Here is a 24417-nt window from a genome sequence, read left to right as displayed (position 1 = left end):
GATGGAACACACAAGCCCCCACTGTATGACAAACTGACCGACACATGTGGGAAAGCACATATACATTTAAAAAGTTTGATTTCTGAAACACAGTAGAGAGCACTTAGCAATACGACATTTAGCCCTAGGTCTTTATTATTATGGAGCTTTGGTTTTCTAAATGTGATAACTTTAAGTATTTGTGTGCTTTTTCTCTCTCATTTATTTGGGAAATCTGAAAAGGTAGTCGTTTCCAGAGCTTTGTAAGCATATTGCCAGAATTTTATTTGAAGACATTCTTTGTGTTAGTGTACAAGTACAGAAAAACATGTATAGAGCTTAGACAGCTCTGTGATCCATAACTGTTCTAAATATTTGTAACTTTCAAAAGTTAAGCAAAGGTACCCAAGAAAAGAATAAAGACAAAATAAAACTTTGGGACCTGAGCATTCACTGTGGTTAATTACCTACCTCAGTGGGGGCATTTTTAGTGGAGAGGAACCCGCAGAGTAAGCAAAACCAAATATGCACTGAGTGCCTACCAAGCAACAGTGGGTTCCTCATAGTAATTAAACATAATCCTCATAACAATACTTTGATATTATTAGATTCCTTTTGAGCTGTGAAACCAAGCTTTGAAAGATTAAGTGGCTCACCAAAGACCACATAGCTGTAAGTGGTAGCCGTGGGATGTGAACCCAGATCTCCTAACCCTAGATGTGGAGACTGTTCTATAGATCAAAAGTTGGCAAACTTTGTAAAGGGCCAGATAGTAAATACTTTAAACTCTGCAAGTCATATGGCCTCTGTCACAACTACTCAGTCTGCCACTGCAGAATGAAAGCAACCAGAGACAATATGTAGATAAATGAGTTTAACTGTGTTTCAATAACGCTTTTACTATATTTACAAAGGAACCCTGGCGGCACAGTAGTTAAGCACTTGGCTGCTAACCTAAAGGCAGTTGGAATCCACCAGCTGCTCCTGGAAACCCTATGGGGCAGTTCTACTCTGTCCTATAGGGTTGCTATCGATGGCAACGGGTTTGGTTTGGTTTTGGGGTAGTTACAAAAACAAATAGTGGGCTAGGTTTTGTCTGAGGGCTGTAGTTTGCTGACCCCTGCTAGAGATCAAAACATACAAACAGAAAACTTCAGACTACTTTACCATAGAAGTACTAGGCTCTAGAGATTTTCCTTTGATGTCCTTCAGAGGTATTGTTAATCACTGCTCCACCTACTCCAGTAAATTATATGCAATAATTACTATCTCACTGTAAGTTTATCTTCCAGTTCCTACTCTTTCACAGTGCTAGCCTTCCTCTCCCTAATACCAGTTTCAGCTTTATTGGTGAACACTTTAAGGCAGTGGTCAGCAGCCTTTCGTTATGTGAGGACCAATTCTGAAAAAATAAGATTTTGCCCTAGTCTTAATAATAATAGCTTTATTTAATCCCCAAATGGGAAAACAACATATTCTTACAATTTAGATTCCCTGCTTGATCGAGTATTTTAAAATGTTAATGAAAAACTGGTACTGCTTTTTAGTTACCAAGGTGCTAACATCTGGGCAACAGAATCATCTTTCCAGTCTTCCATTCCTTATCTTTAAGCAGTGCTTTAGAATTCAAAAAGCGTCTTCCTATACATTATTTCTTTAATCTCTGAAGCAAACTTTGCAGTAGGTTTTACTATGGAGACACAAATGCTCGCAGAGGTTAAATGACTTGCCCACATTGACAATTCCTTCTCTTCAATGTCACACTGGCTGATCAAGCACTGTGCTAGATGCCAGGAACAAGGAGAGAAAAAAAAATCCACTTTCTTCCCTTATTCTCTTTTTAATCCCTGCCTCGACCAGAACCCACATTCCTAGGGATAAGTAATTCTGAAATGACTCTTCTCCTGGTGGTTGCCCAGGTAGCTGTTTCCCCTTAAGACCTCCACTTTGTTGAACTGAAAGCTGCACCTAAATTAGAACAGAGGCCTTTCTGAGAAGCTGGGCAGGGCACGCAGTCTCTCTTAAACTGCTCATCGCTTCTTTATGGGGCAATTCCTTCCTTCTACACTATTAAAAATAATCATTTAAAATATTCTTTGAATGTCTGGTCAACGTCAAGGTAATTCTTACTATTTTATGCTGTTTACTACTTGTTCTGAGTGTCAATTTTATTTCTCTAAATAAATATAAATTCCCGTGGTCTTATTTCTTTTTCTATCCTCTGACCTCACATTGTTGACTCTTTTCCTTTCATCTGTCAATATTCTTTCTGTATATGATCAATCCTTTATGTCTACTGACCTTTCTTCAACTAATTTTAAAGACAGGATTAATATCTAAAGTGGGGTCTTTACTTGATCATTGTGTTACTTGTTCATAGTCATTTCTTCAAGATCTGGTCTTAATTCCTTCAGATCTTGTTGGCTGGCTAACTTGCATAGTTACCCTAATATTTTCACTGAGCACATTCAGCAGTTTAGGGCACTTTTAGTTTCAGGTAAGAATGTTTAATTACAAGTAGTTGCACAGGGTCCTTTGGATCAATGCCCAGAGAATCTGATAAATGAAACTTTCTTAGCTCTACTTACCTCTGCAATCAGGTCATGTAGCTCTCCTTCACTAGGGCAGCATCCTAATGACCTGATAATTGTTCCAATCTCTCTGGAAAAAAAAAAAGTTGTCAGTAGATTAGAACATAAACTCAGAAAAGCCAGCTGATAGGTCTCTCTCAATTATTTCAGAGCATATGTAACTTAGCAAACAAAGTCACTCAGTAAATAGTTTAATGATGATAAAAGACACATTCCCGGGAAAAAAGAGGCAGACAAATGAACCAAAGTGAGAAGAAAGAAATGTTTTCATTAACTGGCAAATTCAAACCCCGCCTGGGTCAAAATTCGAAAGTTCTAGAAAAGGAAATAGAGAGAGGGAAGAAAACAAAAATGAAGACAGAAAAAGAAATGTCAAGCTCTGCCTAGGCCAAAATAAAATAGTTCTAGAGAAGGAAATAGAGGGAAGAAAAAAAAAAAAAAAGAAGAAGAAAGAAAGAAAAAGAAATGCCAACCATTTACTAATGGATTTTAATTGTTACTTAACTCCTTTGAACCTCAGTTGCTATTTCTGTTAAGGGGGGAGGGGGTGATAATGTCTACCCCAGAGGCTCCTGGTGAAGCTGACATTTGTGGCAGAGTACTTAGAAGCATGGCCTCAAGCACCAGACTGTTAGGATTCAAATTCAAGCTCTGCAAGGTGCTAGCTGGGCAGGTTACCTACCTAATCTCTGTGTGTATATAAGACTCCTGGTCTGTAAAACGGTATCTACCTCAGAACACTTAGAACTGGGCTAGGGACAGAATATGGGTTAAAAAATATAAGCTATCATGAAAGTAAAGCACAGCTCCTGGCAGAGTAGCCACTCAATAAATATTAGTTACCCACCTCATCCTCCCCCATAATAAAACCAAAAAAACCAAATCTGTTGCCATCGAGTTGACTTTGACTCATAGCAACCCTATAGGACAGAGTAGAACTGCCCCATACGGTTTCCAAGCAGCAGCTGGTGGATTCCAACCGCTGACCTTTTGGTTCGCAGCCGAGCTCTTAACTACTGCACCACCAGGGCTCCTTCTACCATAGTAATATAATTAAATTCAACAAATAATCTAAGAAAAGTATAAATTATACTTAGTACTCTCTGGTTACTAACGCAGGGAACGTTTCCACTTAAAACAAGCAAAGTTAAAGTTGTATTATTTCAATATTCAAAAATCAATTAATGAACCCCATCACATCAACAGGCTGAAGAAGAAAATTCATATGATCATATCGATAGATAGAGAAAAAACATTTGACAAAAATCCAACACCCTTTTATGATAAAAACTCTCAGCAAACTAGGAAATCAAGGGGGAACTTCCTCAACTTGATAAAGAATATCTACAAAAAATATACAGCTAACATATTTTTAAAGACCATTTATTTATTTATTTTTTGTTGTTAAGAATTTACACAGCAGAACATATACCAATTCAACAATTTCTACATGTACAATTCAGTGACATTGATTACACTCTTCAAATTGTGCAACCATTCTCACCCTCCTTTTCTGAATTGTTCCTCCCCCATTAAGATAAACTCACTGCTCCGAGTTTCCCATTTAATCGTTCGCTTTGCTGTTGTCGATTTGATTCCATATAGACAGTTCTTTAAAAGAATACAACGCTCAAGGCAGACATTCTTAAGTTAAGCTAAACTATTATTTGGCTTCAAAAAGACTTCAGGGGATATTTTTGGTTTAAGGTTTAAAGATTATCTCAGGGTAATGATTTCAGGGGTTCATCCAGTCTCCCCGGCTACAGAAAATCTGGATTCCATGAGAACTTGAAATTCTCTTCCACATTTTTCCCCCTTTTGATAAGGATTCTTCTATAGACTCTTTGATCAAAATGTTCAGTAATGGTAGCCAGACACCATCCAGTTCTTCTGGCCTCATGGCAAAGAAGGCAGTTGTTCATGGAGGCAATTAGCCACATATTCTATATTCTCCTCCTATTCTTCACTCTCCTTCTTCCTTAGTTTCTCCAGGCAAATAGAGACCAATTGTTGTACCTTGCATGGCCACTTGCAAGCTTTTAAGACCCCAGGCACTATGCAATGAACTAGTAGATAGAACAGAAGCATGAAACAGTATTATGGCAATAACTGGGAAGCTAACATTTAATGGTGAGAAACTAGATGCCTTCCCCCTAAGACCGAGAACAAGGTAAGGTTGTCCCTTCTTACCACTCCTATTTAACATTATTCTGGAAGTCCTACCTAATGCAGTAAGACAAGAAAAGAAGATAAAAGCTATATGGATGGCAAAGGAGGAAAGAAAACTGTCTGGGCTCACAGATGATGTGATTCTCTATGTAGAAAACCCCAAAATATCAACAAAAAAATCCTGGAACTAATAAGCGCTTATAGCAAGACTGCAGGACACAAAGTTAAAATACAAAAGTCAACTGCTTTCCCATATATCAGCAACGAACAATTGGAATTTGAAATTTAAAACATAACACCATTTACATCAGCATCAAAAAAAAAAAAGCTTAGGTATAAATCTAATAAAATACATATAAATCTATATGAGAAAAACTATGAAACTTTGGGATATTAGACTGCAGTTTCTTTCTAATATAATACTGGACACAAGGTAGCCCTTTTATATTCAGATTACTTAAGTAAATGAGATGCAAATTTCCATACCCTAATAATGACCGATTAACGTTTGCATAGTGCTTTGTTTGCATAATATTTGCAAAGTAATTTCATATACATCATCTTGCTTGATCTTCACAAAAGCCCTGTAATGGTTCACAGATAAGCAAACTGAAATTTGGAAAGGCCCAGCTAGTAAGTGGCAGCACTAGAATTAAAATGCATTTTTAATGATTCCCAATGTCATTCACTCATTCATCAAATATTTACTGAGTACCTATTATGTGCCAAGGACTATACTAGGTGCTGAGGATATAGTGATGAAAAGACAAAATTGTCCTTACTCTCATTCTTCTAACAGAGAAGAATGACAATGAAAGAAGTAATTAGAGTAAAGGCGATAAATTGGGGGCAAGGCGCTGGCAAGGGGTATCATGAACACATAGAAACTAAGCTAGACTGAGATTATGGGGCTAGGAAAAGCTTCCATCAGAAGTAACATTTAAGCTACTTAAAGCTTAAATAGGAAGAGAAATGTTACGAGCAAAGAAAATAGTATATGCAAAGGCCCTAGGGTGAGCAAGATCATGAGACATTCAGGGAATCAAAAGAAGTTCAGTGTGGCTCGAACGTAAGGTTTAAGAGAGGGAAGAATAAGAAAGGAAACTGAAGTCCTGAAGAGTGGCCAGATTACATGAGACCTTCAAAACTGTGCTAAGGAGTTTAAAAAGTTTTTTCTAAGAACTATAGGGTGACACTGAAGCAGGATAGTGACACGATCAGACTTGTATTTTAAGTGACGGCTCTGTACTCACAGATGTGGAAAATAGTATATGTTCAAAGTTATTCAACGCAGCATTATTTTAATAGTAACAGATTAAAAATAAACTACATGTCCAACAATAGGAGACTGATGAAGTAAGTTATCGTTTATCCATACAATGAAATACTATTCTGGAAACAAAAATGAGGTTCTTTATATTCTTATCTGCAATGATGTCCAAGATACATTATTATGTGAAAAAAGTAAGGTAAAAAAAATACATATAGTTTGTAACAATTTGTGTTAAGAACAAACACATATATCACCTCTCAATATCACAAGGAGCTGGCCACATTAACTGGTGAGTGGGGAACGCCTTGGAGAGACTGGCAGGAACAAAGGCTGGAGGAAGTCTTTCACCATGTACCTTTCAAACCATTGAATTTTGAACAAACAAATAAATATTAAATTAAATAACTTAATAAAATTAAGTGAATATTTTGACTGCAGGATAGAAAGGCTATTGCCTTAAGCCAGTCAAGAGAGATGCAACGGTCTGAACAAGGGATGGGTAGTGAGGATGAAGAAGAGTAAATAAATCCAAGAGATATTTAGAAGGATCAATCAGACTTTATGAACAACTGAATGTGAGGGAGGAGGGCCAGAAAAAAGCCAAGGATGAAATCTACGTGTTACCAACCACTGAGTTAGGAAAAGGAAGGAGAAACAAGTTGAGGGGAGAGGGAGATAAACAGTTCAGTTTTAGACACGTTGAATTGGAGGTACCAGCGTCATCCAAGTAAATATGCCAGTTAGCCAACTGCTTGTTTTTGGGAGAGGCAATCTGCCACAGGCCCTGAGTGTCCCTGCTTGTTCTTGCTGGTTATGCCAGGAATGAAAGGCTCTGGTCATTGTTCAGGGTTCTGTCTGCAGTGAGCAACCTTGAGGGATGAGGTAACATCTCCCTCCAGGACAAACAGCAGGCTTGCTTACTGCTTACTGTAAAAAAGGTAGATTCTCTAAGCTCAGTGTTCCTTTCCTGTATCGTCACCCATTGTCTGTGCAGGCATACATCCGGGCCCGTTATATCATCCACATGGAACTCCGAGGGCAAGGGGAACCGATACAACAAGCCGATGCTCACGCTGCCTGCTGTGTGGAGATAATAAAGTCCGTCGTTGCTGACCCAGAAGTCTCGTTACCAACATCTATGAACCAGTAACAGGCTAACTCATATGCTCACAGTAGGGTAAAATCAAACCCCAAACCTGACGTTTATAAGGATGTGAAGTACAGGAGAAAGACCTGGTCTGGAGACACAGATCTGGTCATGAAGCCATGGGAGTAGAAGAGCTCCTCTAAGAAGACGGTACTGGCTGGAAAAGACAGCCCAGGAAAAACTCTGAGAGTACCAGCTTTTAGGAATGGTCCAAGAAGAGGAACCTGCACTAGAGGCAGAGAAGAACAGCCAGAGAGGTAAGTGAAAATCCAGGGGAGTGTGGTGTCATGGAAGCTAAGGAATGAGACTGAAAAAAGTGGAGTCCTCCTTGGTATCAAATGCTGCTGAGAGGTCAAGTAAGAAAAATTCTGAGGAATGTCCACTGGATTTAGTAAAAAGGAGACCAGCTATGATTTGGCAACGGAAGGTGAGAGAAACTAGATTACAGTGGGTTGAGGAGTGGGTCAAAAGGATAGATCAAAGAAGTGAAGGGGAGGAAGGAAGATATGATGTCAAAGGAGTTTTTTTTTCCCCTCTTTAAAAAAAAAATTCATTCATTTGTTTCATTTTTAAATTATGGCCAAAAATATGTATGTCTTAATACTAATGGGAATGAACCAGTGGGGGAAAAAAAAGGCTGATGAGGGCATCATTTATTGCATGGTTGGGGTTCCTGATAAGGCAGAAAAGGCTGGACCACAGTGCTTAGTACCCAGGGTCTTCACAGCCACTTCTACCTCAGATCTTGTCTTCTACAATTTTCTATATGTGACAGGGTGGCAGGTTCTTCTTTGCAGTTTTAGGAAATTTCACTGTCTTCTTTCCACTTCTCTTTGAAGAACCTATCACCTTCCTCCTCTCTTCTGAGCTAATCCAGCTGGACTGTCTCACTTTGCCTAGGAGACCACAGAAAACAAAGCCGATTTGAAGTCTTCCAGGAATCAAGCAACTTCTTTCCTGCTAGTCCTCAAACACAAAGGCCTGACTGCTATAAAGAAGAAGGGCAAATGTTATTTTGATGATGAGTCCACATTAGCGTAAAAACAAATATACATAATAACTCTCTCAAGAACTCACCCTGCTGCTGGCTCGCCCTTCTTTTTCTCTTGTCCACTAATTACACTGAAAGAGATAATCTCTTCACACATGCTCTGGGGCCCTGGAAGCTGTGGTAAGGACTTCCGTGGCTGAACTTGGCATAGAGGAAGTAGATGCTGCCTCTGCCTACAATTTTCCCTCTCCCATTTTTCCTAAAGACTGCATTAACCTTGGGGTCTCAGTACACTATGAGAGAGGTAGAAAGGAGCCACAAAAACTGTTAATATTGAACTTTGTACTGGTGTTGGCAAGTAGGGGAGTGGAAACAATTTGAATGGATTTAGAAAAAGAAGAAATATGATATTTCTTATACCTCAAGATTTACAGTACAATTCACATCTGCAACCCTAGTTTGTGGTTTGGGAATGGGATGATGAAGGGGTTCCCATATAAAGACTCTTCCTTCTTCTGTGTCATATAAGGCAAGGTTGTCTATTGAAGGTGAATGGGAAGGAAGAATAGAGAAAATCTTAACTGTCTGGGTTACATCTACCACTCCTCAGAACTGTTGTTGTTAGGTGCCATCAAGTCAGTTCTGACTGATAGCAACCCCATGTGCAACAGAAGGAAACACTGCCCAGTCCTGAGCCATCTTCACAATTGTTGCTTTGTTTGAACCCATTATTGCAGCCACTGTGTCAATCCATCTCATTGAGGGTCTCCTCTTTTTCACTGACCCTCTACCTTACCAAGCAAGATGTCCTTCTCCAGAGACTGGTCCCTCCAGATAACATGTCCAAAGTATGTGAGACAAAGTCTTCTCATCCTTACTTCCAAGGAGCAGTTGGGCTGTACTTCTTCCAAGACAAACTTGTTCATTCTACTGGCAGTCCACAGTATATTCAATATTCTTCACCAACACTATAGTTCAAAGGCATCAATTCTTCTTCCATCTTCCTTATTCACTGTCCAGCTTTCACATGCATATGAGGCAACTGAAAATATCACAGCTTGGGTCAGGTGCACCTTAGTCTTCAAAGTGACATCTTTGCTTTCCAACACATTAAAGAGGTCTTTTGCAGCAGATTTGCCCAATGCAATACATTCTCTGATTTCCGACTGCTGCTTCCATGGGTGTTGACTGTGGATCCAAGTAAAATGAAATTCCAAACAACTTCAATATTTTCTCCATTTATCATGATGTTGCTTATTGGTCCAGTTGTGAGGATTTTTGTTTTCTTTATGGAAGGTGTAATCCATACTGAAAGCTGTAGTATTTTATCTTCATCAGTAAGTGCTTCAAGTCCTCTTCACTTTCAGCAAGCAAAGTTGTGTCATCTGCATACTGCAGGTTGTAAATGAGTCTTTCACCAATCCTGATGCCATGTTCTTCATATAGTCCAGCTTCTTGGATTATTTGCTCAGATACGGATTGAATGAATATGGTGAAAACATACAGCCATGACACACACCTTTCCTGATTTTAAACCATGCAGTATCCCCTTGTTCTGTTTCAACAACTGCTTTTTGGTCTATATACAGTTCCTCAAGAGCAAAACTAAGTGTTCTAGAATTCCCATTCTTTGCAATGCTATCCATAATTTGTTATGATCCACACAGTTGAATTCCTTTGCATAGTCAATAAAACACAGATAAACATCTTTCTGGTATTCTCTGCTTTCAGACAAGATCCATCTGACATCAGCAATGATACCCCCCATTCGACATCCTCTTCCGAGTCTGGCTTGAATTTCTGGAAGTTCCCTGTCAATGTACTGCTGCAACTGTTTTTTAGTTATCTTCAGCAAAAATTGTACTTGCATGCGATATTAATAATATTTTTAATAATTTTTGCATTCTGTTGGATCACCTTTCTTTGGAGTAGGCACAAATATGGGTCTCTTCCAGTCAGTTGGCCAGGAAGCTGTCTTCCAAATGTCTTGGCATAGATGAGTGAGCACCTCCAGTGCTGCATCTATTTGTTGAAACATCTCAATTGGTATTCCATCAATTCCTGGAGCCTTCCTTGTTTTTCACCAATGCTTTCAGTGCAGCTTGGACTTCTTCCATCAATACCATTGGTTCTTGATCATCCTGAAATAGCTGAAGGTCAACCAATTCTTTTTGGTACAGTGGTATTTCTTTCATCTTCTTTTGATGCTTCCTGCATCCTTCAATATTTTGCCCATAGAACCCTTCAATATGGCAACTTGAAGACTGAATTTTTTTCTTCAGTTCTTTCAGCTTGAAAAGTGCTGAGTGTGTTCTTCCCTTTTGGCTTTCCAACTCCAGGTCTTTGCACATTTCATTATAATACTTTACTTTGTCTTCTTGAGCTGCCCTTTGAAATCTTCCGTTCAGCTCTTTTACTTCATCGTTCCTTCCCTTCGCTTTAGCTTCTCTGCATTCAAGAGCAAGTTTCAGAGTCTCTTCTGACATCCATTTTGGTCTTTCCTCTCTTTCCTATCTTTTTAATTACCTTTTGCTTTCTTCATGTATGATGTCCTTGACATCATCCCACAACTCATCTGGTCTTCAGTCATTAGTGTTCAATGCATCAAATCTATTCTTGAGATGGTCTGCAAATTCAGGTGGGATATACTCAAAGTTATATTTTGGTTCTTGTGGACTTGTTTTAATTTTCTTCAGCTTCAACTTAAACTTGCATGTGAGCAACTGATGGTCTGTTTTGCACTCAGCCTCTGGCCTTGTTCTGACTGATGACACTGAGCTTTTCCATCGTCTCTTTCCACAGATGTAGTTGATTTGACACCTGTGTTTTCCATCCAGTGAGGTCCATGTGTATAGTTGCCATTTATGTTGATGAAAAAAGGTATTTGCAATGAATAAGTCATTGGTCTTGCAAAATTCTATTATGCAATCTCTGGCACTGTTTCTATCACCAAGGCCATATTTTGTTTGTCATAATATTCGTTTGTCATATTTCAAATTTAATCACATTTTAAAAAATCAAACCTTTTGTTAGGATCTTGCAGTAGGGGTCATGCAAAGTTCTTGAGGCCTGTGTGCAATTCCTCTGTTGCTCTCTGCTTCTTTGGCCCTGCTCTAGCCTAGCCTTTGAGCCAGAACATGACTATTCTCTTCTTGTTCTAACCTATGGAACAGAAGTGTTTCTGGACTTGGTGTAGCTCCTGGCTCTTCTCTCCCATGTTCACATCTTTGACCATCTGACTCTGATTTTTCTCTATGCCCAACCTTGATTTAGGAATTTGATTCATGATCTTCTATGCTCTTGATCTTTGTTTCTTGATTTCAAACCACTGAACCCCCTTATTCATTCTCTGATCTTTTTGAAAACTACCTCCCAATAGTCTGTGATACACATCTGATATGTCATGCCTATTTCTTTTTGAAAAGAAAAGAGTTCTTTCATGAAAAGAGTTCTTTCTCCAGGAGTCTTATCACTTTGCTGACTAATTTCCCATTACTTCTTATACTTTCTGAAAGACTGCTGTATCTCCAAGGCAAGGCAAGGCAAGAATTTTGCAGACATTTTGCTTTTAGTTAAATGAGATTCCCAACATATGCCGGAAGAGTCAAATCCCCTAAGAGTACTCTGTCTTACTTTGGTCCTACTTTTGTGGCTTGCTTTGGGAATGCATCATCCATTTCCTCCCTCTGTCCTCAGGTGCTGTGTTCCCATGACATATCATTTTCATTCCTCTGTTTTTTTTTTTTTTCACGCAAATGCCTCCTTTGGGTTTATTAACTCCTACAAAGCTTTTTATTTTCGTGACAGACAGGGCTTCCCTGTTCCCCTTCCCCTACAGTTAATTTCTTTAGGAAGGTCTACATTTCCATCACTATGTTCCAAAGATAAGTTCTATCCCTCCAAATCTCAGCAACATGATAAGGTTGTACTTGCCTCTCTAGGCACCTATACTTCAAAACAGCAAGTCCTGTCCTTGTCCTGGCATTCTAAAACCTGCACTTAACCTGCTGTGCTGGATGTTTTCTGTGTGGCCCTCCAGATCTCCTCTCCTTTCTTCTCTACCCTGCTCCATTTCCCCCAGAGACTGACCTCTACTAATTGCATCAGGCTCCCTTGCCCTCAGGCTTCCTCTTGAGTTTGGTCAATGTGAGGCATAGCAGTTGCAGTTTTCTGTTGCTGCATAATAAGCAGCCCAAAATTTAGTGGTTTTATCATCAATAATTTCTTCTTTTTCCTGACTCTGTGGGTTGGCTGGACTGTTCCTCCACTGGTTTTGCCTAGGGTCACTCCTGCAGCTATGTTAACAGTTAATGAATCTACACATGGCTGCTCTATATTCCACGGTCAGCCTATCAAAATTGCCATTATCACCACGCTGAACTCTTGGCCCCTTAACCTTCTATCAGGCCTGCTCTGTTAATCCATAACCCTGTGCATCTCTTAATTTTCACTTTCTTTGTTCTTGCAAAGCTCTGCTGGAGGAAAACAAAGAACAGAAAAAAACACTACCTACTACAAATTCATGTCATCCAAGATAAAATGTGTCTTGATGTGGCCTAACAATCCTTTCATGCATCTCCTTTTGATTCCCTAGCAAATGCTCCAAAACAGCTGTTCTGGACAATCTGTTGCCTCAAGCTCCAATGCACTGACTCCCTTAATCTTAGCAGAAGACTTACCATCTACTTTACGGAACAGATGAGCACTGCTTAGGTTGGACACCATCATTTACCCTCAAACCACCTTTACAGTCACCATCTTTATATTGCTAGTCCTCCTTCCTTATGCTCTCCAGCCTTGGGGGGTAAAATGTGCTCTTCCTTAATGAAGCTAACCCCTCTTAGTTTTTCTTGGTTTCAGTCTTGGCTCTTCTTCTTGACACACTTTCCTCTCCCTCTCAGCATCCTCATTCTTTCCTTTATTAGTTGCTTCCTCTTCTGCCTTAAAATATTCAAATAATCTTAACTAAAAAATTTTTGATATGTACTTTATCACTTCCAACTATTCTATTTTTCTGCTTCATTTCACTGTCACAATATTTCCTCTACTTACCTTGTAACTGACTGTTCCACTTTCAATTCATCCACTCCATACTTAACCCTATTGCAAAATCCTGCCATTGCTAGCTCTTACAGAAATTGATTAATCAATCCATGTCTCTCGCTCCTCCCTCCCTTCTTTTCTCAGTCTCAATCTCTTCTTCCCACCACCCCGTTAACTGCTCCCTACCCCTTATCCCTGGTTGCAAGATGATCTCTACTGTTAAAAGTATTACAGAAGGGTAAGAGAATAAGCAATATCTTGGATTTGGAGAAAAAGATCACGGTGATCTTAATAAGGGCACTTGCAGAGGAGAGGGGAAAAACAAAAAAAGTCTGGTGGTAAGAAAATTTAGAACACAAGGATAGAATACACGATTGAGGAATATAGCTACTAAAGAGATCACACATCATAACTAATAGCTAACAGACATCATCACTTACTATGCACCATACACCATTCCAGCATAGCACATATATTAACTCATTCAATTCTCACAACAACCCTATGAGGGAGGTGCTATTATTATCTCCATCTCCATTTAGAAGATGAAACTAAAGCCCAAAGAAGTTAAATAACTTGCCCAAGGTCACATACAGTCAAATATTCAAGTGATGGCTTCCTTAGGACTAGGGGAATCTTGGTAACAGCTAGGGAGAAATCTTACAAGAGGGATATGTAGAAAATGGGGATGAGAACAGAAACAAAGCCTCTCCCAGTGTGAGAAAGGTAGACAAATTGGTTTCCTGGCTTAGGAATGGACATCTCCTCAAAGACTTCTAGGAAGAACAGTCCCCACATTTCCCTCATCTCCCTCATACCATGATCTGTATGGATATGAGAAAAAATATCTTCAGGCTGCCAGGTTAGTAATAAAGGGATACAGTTATACAGTGTTCATTATGTGTGCCACACTCTGCTGTAAAAGTGCTTTTAAATATTCTTATTTACACCAGCTCTGTGAGAATAAAGATACAGGTAAAGTAATTTTCCCAAGATCACAGCACTAGCAAATAGTGGAAATGGGATTCAAACACACGTAGCCTAGAATCCGTGCTTTTAACTACTGCACCCTGCTGCCTCTCATACATCTCACTCGAGAATTTAGACTTAAACGAGAATGTCTTGATTAGAGTTTACAACTGAAAATTTGACAACACTGGATAGATCTAAAGTGTTCTGTTTCATAAAGTAAAAGTTGAGATGAGGCTGGATATCAGTCTACCATCCCTTGCAGGTAAAAGAAAAGGTAGGGAAAAGATGAAGCTGAACAATGAAGACAGCAGCACTGTGCTACAGGATTAGTAAGAGCTGATTTTTGTTTCTGAATCTTGTTGCGCACTGGGCTCAAGCCATCAGCAGCAGTAAGGGCTAGTTCTCTAAAGATGAGAGAAACACTTCCCAGCTCAATGGCCAGATTGGCCAGTGGTCCAAGCGGGCAGCTCACCCAGGCAGGTGCCATCCCAGTGGCAGTCAGTTGACTGCATTGCCCAGTGAAGGCAGTTATGCAGAGGGTGACTGAGAAGAAAAAATGCAAGGGCAAATGGGGTGCAGCAGAGGAGGTGATGCTTACATACGAATATCACCTTCTCAAATGTTTCTTCAAAGAATAATGGAGTGAGATGACTTTATTTCAAGAGGCATCCCAAGTTCCTCCACAAACAAAAGAAAACCAAAACCCATTGCTGTTGAGTGGATTCCAACTCACAGTGACCCTATAGGACAGAGTAGAACTGCCCCACAGGTTTCCAAGGCTGTAATCTTTATAGAAGCAGACTGCCACATCTTTCTCCCATGGAGCAGCAGATGGATTGGAACAGCCCATCTTTTGGTTAGCAGCCAAGCACTTAACCACTGCACCACCAGGGCTCCTCAGTTTCTACATATAGTCCTTGAAGTAAGAGTAAAGGGAAATTACAGCAGAAGCAAAGATGACTTAGAGTTTCTCTTGTTCTCCCATGTCCTAAAATACTAGGCTAGAGGCACAGAAGACCAAAGGATCCTATAAGCTACTTTCACATTATACTTCTGGTGCCAAGAACATGAGAAAGCAGCAGAAGGGGACAGGTGGGCCCTGAAGAACTCCAGATGGTAACTGGATGGAGTTGGGATCCTGGCCATTCTGGAGGACACTATATGGCTAACAGTCCAGCCTTAGCAGTAGTAAAGCTCATAAAGGAGAGCTAAGAAAAAAAAGAGAAAGGCAAGAAAGAATGAAGGCCAGAAAAAAATCAGGCCATTAATTTTGAGAAAGAGATAGAGGCCTAGAAAGAGAGACAACTAAAAAAGAATATGTAAGAAAACCAAAAAAAAAAAAGGATGAAAATATAGTTTCAGGAGACAGGGAATAGAAGCTTCATAGCTTAATGATGAAAATAACAAAAAGAAATTCTGAAACAAAAAGAAAAAAACAAGGTATTGGATAGGAACTAGAAAGTGAAACAAAAATATGAAATAAAAAAGTAATTGATAGAATTATATATATAATATTAAGGTTGATTAACCTAGTTTAGCCAAAAAGAGGAAGACCCTCAATGAGATGGACTGACACAGCGGCTGCAACAATGGGCTCAAACATAGCAATGATTGTGAGGGTGGTACAGGACCGCACAGGGTTTTGTTCTGTTGTATGTAAGGTCGCTATGAGTTGGAATCGACTCAATGGCACCTAACAACAACAACCTATTTTCTGTCTACTAAATGAGACTTTGAATCAAATGAATTGATTAAAAATTATTTTACAGTAACCTTTTAAAACTATTTAATACTATCAAAATTATTGAAGTAAACCAAACCTGTTGCCGTCCAGTCGATTCTGACTCATAGCAACCCTATAGGACAGAGTAGAACTGCCCCATAGGGTTTCCAAGGAGCAGCTGGTGAATTTGAACTGCTGACCTTTTGGTTAGCAGCCATAGCTCTTAACCACTAAAGTAAAGTAACTTTAAAAATTATTAAAGTAATCTTTCAAAACAACTATTAAAAGAACTTGCTAGCCAATGCAGTAGAGTAAAATTAAAAGTGTTTTTTTAATTTAATAATTTCTCCTAAAGTCTTTTATTTTTTAAATTTTTTTATTGTACTTTAGATGAAGGTTTACAGAACAAATAGTTTCTCATTAAACAGTCAGTACACATATTGTTTTATGACATTGGTTAACAACCCCACAACATGTCAACACTCTCCCTTCTCAACCTTGAGGACTTTTTTTTGGTGAAAATACACATAGCCAAAGTTACACAGTTTCAAAAGTTTCTACATGTACAATTCAGTGACATCAATTACATTCTTCCAGTTGTGCTGCCATTCTCACTATCCTTTTCCAAATTATTCCATCACCATCATCTTCAACTCACTGTCCCCTAGGCTTCCCATCATCTCCTAAAGTTTTTTTGCCTGGTTTTAGAAGAGAGTAGTGAGAAAAGTCAATAAATAAATAAACTCATTTGCATACAGTAGTATACCAGTTATCAAATGCCTCTTCAGGAAAAAAAGTTTATAGTATTTGTCAATTTTCATTGTGTAAATACTCCCACTATGGCCACTTTCAAAGGATCCCTGGTGGCACAGTGGTTAAAGCGCTGGACTGCTAACTGAAAGGTTGGCAGTTCAAACCTACCAGCAGCTCTTCAGGAGAAAGATGTGGAAGTCTGCTTCCGTAAAGATTACAGCCTTGGAAATCCTATGGAGCAGTTCCACTCTGCCCTATTGGGTCGCTATGAGTCAGAATTGACTTGACGGCAGTGGGTTTGGTTTTTGGTTTTTATGGCCACTTTCAAACTACCAACTACCAACATGAAGTCACTCAACATGGAATAGGAAAGTGAAGCACAATAGCACACCATCATATGGTATTTCCAAGGCGCCCTGGTGGCCCAGTGGTTAAGTGCTAGGCTGCTATTGGGTCCTATAGCGTTGCTGTGAGTCGGCACCAACTCGACAGCAATGGGTATGTGGTATTTCCACAAACATATACTATACCTAAATAACCTCAAGATCATAAATAGGAATAAACGTATTAATTAGGTAGTAGTAAGAGTTTAGCATTTATTTCCTTTGTTTTTAATATAAGTTAATTGTAAGTTTATAGAATTTATTCTTATATAAATTGGTTTTTAATAGTGGCTTGCAAAATTCCTGAAGATTTAACAATTGTCCATTGTGAGCTGGTACAAGTCAGCACAATTTGGAACCAGCACACCACTGTATACTGTGGGTCACAATCATTTCATTCAGACACAGTTAAAACGGTCTCTTCCAAAGCTGTCCCTACACAGGGTCATCTGCTGATCAGCACTGTGATTAGGATCAACTCACTCAGTGTTCTACCATATCCCAAACACAAGTCAAATACAACTCTTATTTTAAAAAAAAAACTTTTTCCCTTTGGAAAATTTTTCTTCCTTTGCAATCAATTTCAAAGTTTTTTTTTTTATTATTATTGCCAACATCTCAATTTTCGTAGGGTTTTCAGACAAAAAGGAAACCAATTGTTTCATATAAAATCCTTAAAATATGCAGAGACATTTCATTTCTTTTGTCAGAATACAAACTAACTCTAAAAGCCTTTATCGTTACGTGATTAAGTCTTAAGAACTGGTTTCTGCTCCTGCACTGTATATACAGTGGTAGACAGGCAGGTAAAAGTCACTTCAGAACAAATGAGTCACAATAAGGCTGCTCAATAGTGGCATCATCGCTTAATTATATATATCATTCCCGCCACGTAAAATGTTTGACCTCTAAAGACAGGTTCTTGGCAGGCTGGCATTCAGTGGGTGTAGTATCATGTTCTGGACACAAGGTGGAGCCAGTGCCATTGAGCTAGCTTGTGAGTCTACAGTTAAGGTCATAAACATGGCAGACTTACGACCTGATTCAGGACAAATGATGCAATATTAAGGGAGAAAAGAATAGGCAGAACGTTCTACTTCCTCTAGGAAAGAGCTGATGGTATACCAAGTATGAGAGGCCTTTTAAAGCAATTCAAAAATTTCTAAGAAAGAACAAAGCAGGGTTTGAAAATGATTTTCATTCATTTAACCCCACACCAAACCCGTTGCCGTGGAGTCGATTCCGACTCATTTAACCCAGTACCATTCAAAGTGCAGCAGAAACAAAACAAAATTCTTGCCCTACTGGAGGGTATTTTTCATAGATTATTTTTATATTTTCATTATATTTCATTATAATTTATATATTCATATTATATTATATATTATATATATTATTTATTATATATATTATTATATATTCATTATATATTTCATTATATTTTCATTTTGGCAAGGGCATGAAATAAGCTGTAATAATGGCTAAATCTCTATCAGCAGAACTATGATAAAAAAAAAAAAAGAGCCATTCTTTTCCCCAAAGGTCCCTATGATCAAGGGTCATTTTTCCACTGCTAAAATTGATTCAAAAACTTTCTGCTTCTAATTTGTTGCAATATTATTCCTTAAAGATACTACCATGAACTATTCTCTATTACGTATTTTCACTATCTTCCACATTTAATAGGGTTAACACTTTTCAAGTGAATCCAAATATTTCATTTAGTATGCTAAAGAGAATAGAACGAGACTGCTAGGAAGTGCAAACTTGGAAGCTACAGAGGGTACACACCCTGAGGCCACAGGAAGTACACTCCCTGAGACCACCCAATTCTCAGAGTCTCTGGCTCCCAATTTTTGTAGCCATACAGTAAAAATTGCACCTGATCTAGTACAACAGACAGATACCTATAATCCAGAGTCTACCAAAGGTGGCCTCCAAAAAATACGGAATGACGAAAGGGTCTTCTTATCAAAATAGCCAATTAAGTGCCCTGAACATGGCAGCTTGAATCCAAGTGTTACTTTCCTGTCACAGTGTCATCCTATTAAGTCGGGGACATTGCCCATATCTAGGGTCCCCACACCCTTCATGATGCCCTCCAATATACTAACTTTAGGACATTTACGCACTTGGGCCTAAGCTTGCACTGGAATGCTACATCCATTTTAGACCCTGAATGCTGAGAAGCCATAAAAATGAACTTCATCATGAGTCCAATGCCACTCCATGGGAAAAGTACCATCCTATGAAAGTATACAACCATTTGAGTAAAAAAGGGGTAAGAAAATGCATTTCTTTGTATATGTATAGGATATTTCTGGAGTGATCTCTAGGAACTAGTACTTTGGTTGCCTCTGAGGAGGGGAATTGGGTGGCTGGTGGAAATAAGTTATAGGGACTTTTCTCTATACTTTGTTCTCTTTGAATTTTAACTCTGTGAATATATAATCTACTCAAAAATATTTTTTTAAATTGTAACCCCCTTTCCTGCTTACTCCCTTCATATCTTGTAACTGCTTAAACTCTACTACTCTGTCAAATCTTACTTGCCCCATCTTCAACGAACTCCTTTTTCAATCCTGGTCAGGGTGAGTTTCATAGCTATCCTCCCACGATCCTACTCTCAGGACTCAATTATGTAGATTGACAAAACCTATCTCCCAACAAGAAAATCAGATCATCCCCTTTAGAAAAGTGTAGGAGAAAAGAAATAGGGATTACAAAATTTAGTTTTTGGCAATCTGGGAAAGGGGTAAGGTCTTTGAACAATCCCACATTAATAATTTAGCCCTATCACAATTATAGCAGCAGTATATTACAACAACCCAAATTTACAGAATTAGGAAATAGATTAAACTATGGTATAATCATACAGTTGGAACACTTTGCAGCCATTAAAAATGAGGGTGTAAATTTATAGGATGTAATTCAACTACTAAGTATTCAAGCATCAAGCAAACATTTCAAACATGAAAGAACTCAGGAAAAAACACTCATGAGCACCTCATGGGAGAAAAAAAAAGAAATTTGACAAAGAATCCAGGGAGCAGAAATAAATCAAAATACAGAATTCAAGGATGGACAAAATACAGGGAAAATGGTGGTTAGCAGTAATTCCATTCAAATATAGAAAAAATATACTAGAAAATTGTGTGAATACTAAACAAAGTATGAATATTCTACCTTATCAGTATAAAAATAATAATATACCTCAGATAGATTGGGAATTAGGGGGAGAAAAAGCAGAAAGAATTCTGAAACTGGTAATGTCCTCATGTTTCATATTTGAACCAGGTAGTATAAAAAAATACATAATGACTACAACCTCTTAATGTTTTTCTCAACATCTTTTCTGAACTTAAATAATGTCTCTTGTGGCCAAGAAATATTAGGATTCTATAATTTCTTCAACCTAAATTCATTTCTTTTGTGCACATCAACGAATGAATGGATAAGCAACACGTGGTACATATATACATATAATAATACTACTCAGCCATAAAGAAAAATGAATTCCCAAAATATCCTGGAACATGGATGAATCTGGAGGACATTATGTTGAACAAAATAAGTCAATCACAAAAAGACAAATATTGTACGTTCTTACTTTTATGAAATAACAAGAATAGGTAAATAAATACACAGAGACTAATGCTCACTGGCAGTTACCTGGGGTGGGAGGGGAAGCATTCCCTGTGTAGTAGTTACTTTTTGTTTACAGTGATGGGAAAGGTGGCACCGAATGTGGGTAAGGTTTGCACAGCTTGACTAATGCAACTGATGTCAATAAGCTATACACAAGAAAAAAGGATGAATTTGCAAATGCTATGTTACATACGGAGCCCTGGTAGCACAGTGGTCAAGAGCTTGGCTGCTAACCAAAAGGTAAGCAGTTTGAATCTACCAGCTGCTCCTTGGAAATCCTATGGGGCAGTTCTATGCTGTCCTATAGGGTCATTATGAGTCAGAATTGACTCAACGGCAATGGGTTTGGTTTACAGGTTTATGTTATATACAATTTTGCAACAATAATAACAAAAAAAAAGAAAGAAAAAGAAAAAATGGGCTACAGATACGATACTAGTTAGACATAACCAATCACCTCACGAAATTAGTTCTTTAGATTTGAAGGCTTAGGGTCATGGTATCCAGGGGCAATCCAGTCAATTGCCCTAATATAGTTATTAAAGTTTATATCCCACCTCGCAACATGGTGTGTAGTGTCTGGGGTCTTAAAAGCTTATGAGGGGCCATCTAAGATACAACTATTGGTCTCTATTCATCTGGAACAAAAGAGAGAGAAGGAAACTCAAGAATCAGAGAAGAAACCGGACTAGGGGGCTAATTGTCTCCACGAACCACTGCCTGCTCTGTCTTGAACCAGAACTCGATGGTGCCTGGCCACCACCACTGAGCATTCTGATCAGGAACACAACAGATGGATCTTGATAGAAAGGAAGAAAAATGTGAAACAGAACTTCAAATGCTTAAAGAATCCAGAATTACTGGACCTATTGACACTGGAGGGGCCCCCGAGACTATGGCCCTTAGTTATTCTTCAAACCTCGAATCGAAACTATCCCCTGAAGCCACATTTAAACCGACAGTTTAGCTCAAAAAGTAAAGATTGTCACCCCTGAGTATTGCGTTCTCTTAAGCAATTATCTATATGAGACCAAATAGATAACAGCTGTCTTAAAGCATAGACAAGAAGATTGTTGGGCAGGGAGTTTAAGTCAATGGTAGCAAAAACAACTAGAACAGAAATAATGAGAATTTTGACAAAATGTGAAGACTGTAACCAGTGTTACTAATCATTATGTCTAGAAACTGTTAAATAGGAGTGGGTTTTTCTGTGTATATTTTCACCAAAAATAAAATACATTAATTTCCTTTTCTTTTGTTACAGTCAAATAAAATTAAACTAAAACTTTATATATTTAAAAAGCATGATAATTGTGATCTCATATTTATAGAAGTAGACTCTTTTTTCACTCATTTAATAAATACTTATTGGGCATCAGTATGTGCCAAACACAGTTCCAGGTGCTGACATCAGCAGTGAACAAAACAGACAGAAATTTGTACCCTAGTATAGATTATACTCTAGATTTTTTTTTCTTCCACAATTTTTTTCTTCCTTCCTTTCACTCCTTTTTCCTTTCTTATTACCTCCCCACACTTCCATCCGTCTATCCTATTTATACATGGATAGAAAGAGGTCTAGAATGATAGTTATCTAATGTTTAAAAAAAAGAACAGCTGCCGACAACTTGACTCTGACTCATAGTTATCCCATGTGTGTCAGAGTAGAATTGTGCTCCACAGGGTTTTCAATGGCTGATTTTGGGGAAGTAGATTGCCAGGCCTTTCCTCTGAGATGTCTCTAGGCAGACTCGAACCTCCAACCTTTTGTTTAGCAGCGAAGCACATTAACCATTTGTACCACCCAGGGACTCCTATCTAACATTAATAATTACTATTTCAGGGGGTAGAATTTGGAATAATTTTTTAAAACTCTCTGTCTTTTATTGCATTGTTTTAATAATTTACAATGAGCACGTACTACTTTACAAAAACTATTAAGTGACTCTTCTTTATCACAGCTCATCACAAGGGCTATGACAAGCCAATCAATTTTTTTTACAAAGGAAGTGCAAAGTAAGATGGTGAGGTGACAAGGTGTAAACCACTCTTTAAAAAACATTTATTTTTCTGTCTGATAATGAAATATCTCAGAGAAAAGCAGAAAGAAATAAAATAGACACCTATATATCCAATACCAAGATTCAACAGATGTTAATATTTTGCTACGTTTCCTAACAAGAAAGCACTGTAGAAAAAGCTAAAGTCCCACTCCCCATCTCTTCTCCCTACATCTTCAGATGCAACCACTATCCTGAGGACATTTATAATTCCCAAGCATGTCTTTGTAATTTTACTACATATGTTTAATTTATGTATGCATAAACAAGATATACTACTTTTGTGTGTTTAAGATGTACATATATGGCATCATAATATTTACTTCCTTTTGTAATTTTTTAACTCAACATTATTTTTCAGATTTAGCCAAGTTATACATGTAGACTTAGTTCATTCATTTTCCCTGCTGTGTGACATATCATCGAATGAATAAACCCTCATTTTTTGGTTTGTTTTGTTGTTGTTGTTGAGAATATACAGAGGAAAACACACACCAATTCAACAGTTTTTACATGAACAATTTAGTGTCATTGATTACATTCTTCGAGTTGTACAACCATTCACACCCTTCTTTTCTGAGCTGTTCCTCCCCCATTAAGATAAACTCACTGCCCCCTAAGCTTCCTATCTAACCTTTAGAGTTGCTGTTGTTAATTTGATCCCATATAGACAGTTCTTAAAAGAGCATAATGCTCAAGGCAGACATTTTTTAGTAGTTAAGGTAAACCACTGTTTGGTTTTAAGAATAATTCAGGCCCAAATAAACTCAATTTAGCATATTTTAAAGTAGGCTTAACAATTCAAGAAATAAACAAAATAAACTGTTTAGTAATTTGAAAAAAAAAAAGTCTATTTAGACCTTCACTTTTAATCATATACCAAAATAAATTCTAAATAGATTGACTGTTTTTACAAATAGAGAGAGAGTTGAGTCTAAAGAAGGCAGGAGCAGGCTGTATTCATCATCACACACCCAGAGCCTAGCCCAGGGCTGGTACAAACAGACTTGGAAAATGCTGCCCAGAACAGAAGAAATTAATTTGAGTTCCAACTCTGCTGCTAACTCATTGTGTGATCTTGAGCAAGTCATTTTACTTCTCTGTCTTCAATTCCCCATTTATAAACCGCGGATGGTAATGAGTCCAGCAGCATGCAAACACTCATTATAAACTTCACAACGCTATACAAGTTAACATAAGGAATAAAGATTACATTCATCGATGTTGCTATTACTCAAATATGTTTACCATTAATATTTTAATGTTAAAAACAATGTTGATGTTCTTAGGGAACTTCTTTACTCAACAAAGTAGACAATGTCAGCTGTAGGAATATGCACTTTAAGTCAGGGCCTCAGTAAAATTATTTTCATTTTGAATGGAAAAAGGTGTAGCCCATAAACACGTTATTTTTCCTGAATTGGCCTTCAACCAAAAAAGGCCTTGTATCACTTCTCTAAGCCACTGAAAAGATACTCTTTTTCACTGCCATGGCCAAGGGGCCCACAGGGAGGAGAGATAAGCCATGAAGTACAATGGGGGCAATGTGACACAGAAAAAGTTTTGCAATTAAAAAAACCCTGATGTGACTAATGAGGCACAGCAGTCCAGGGACAAGAACTAGAAGGCAGAAGGGGACAGGAAAGCTGGTGATAGGGAACCCAAGGTTGAGTAAGGACAGTGTT

General features: G+C 38.2%; 1 protein-coding gene across 4 annotated transcripts in view; it reads right to left on the bottom strand.

The window, feature by feature from the left end:
- The window catches only part of EFCAB2 (EF-hand calcium binding domain 2), an 83123-nt gene that overhangs the window by 30970 nt on the left and 27736 nt on the right, over window positions 1-24417 (bottom strand). For all 4 annotated transcript variants that reach the window (XR_002824028.1, XM_023730908.1, XM_023730907.1 and 1 more), the window contains one exon: window positions 2568-2640. Coding sequence is in view for 3 of the 4 variants with exons in the window: in XM_023730908.1 (XP_023586676.1) it covers window positions 2568-2640 (73 nt within the window). In the remaining variant the exon portion in view is untranslated. The remainder of the gene's footprint in view (window positions 1-2567; window positions 2641-24417) is intronic.

This window comes from Trichechus manatus, unplaced genomic scaffold (genome assembly GCF_000243295.1).
Source record: "Trichechus manatus latirostris isolate Lorelei unplaced genomic scaffold, TriManLat1.0 scaffold00039, whole genome shotgun sequence".
NCBI classification, from domain to species: Eukaryota; Metazoa; Chordata; class Mammalia; order Sirenia; family Trichechidae; genus Trichechus; species Trichechus manatus.
Note: the sequence above shows the minus strand (reverse complement) of the source record. Positions and strands in the feature narration are given on the sequence as shown.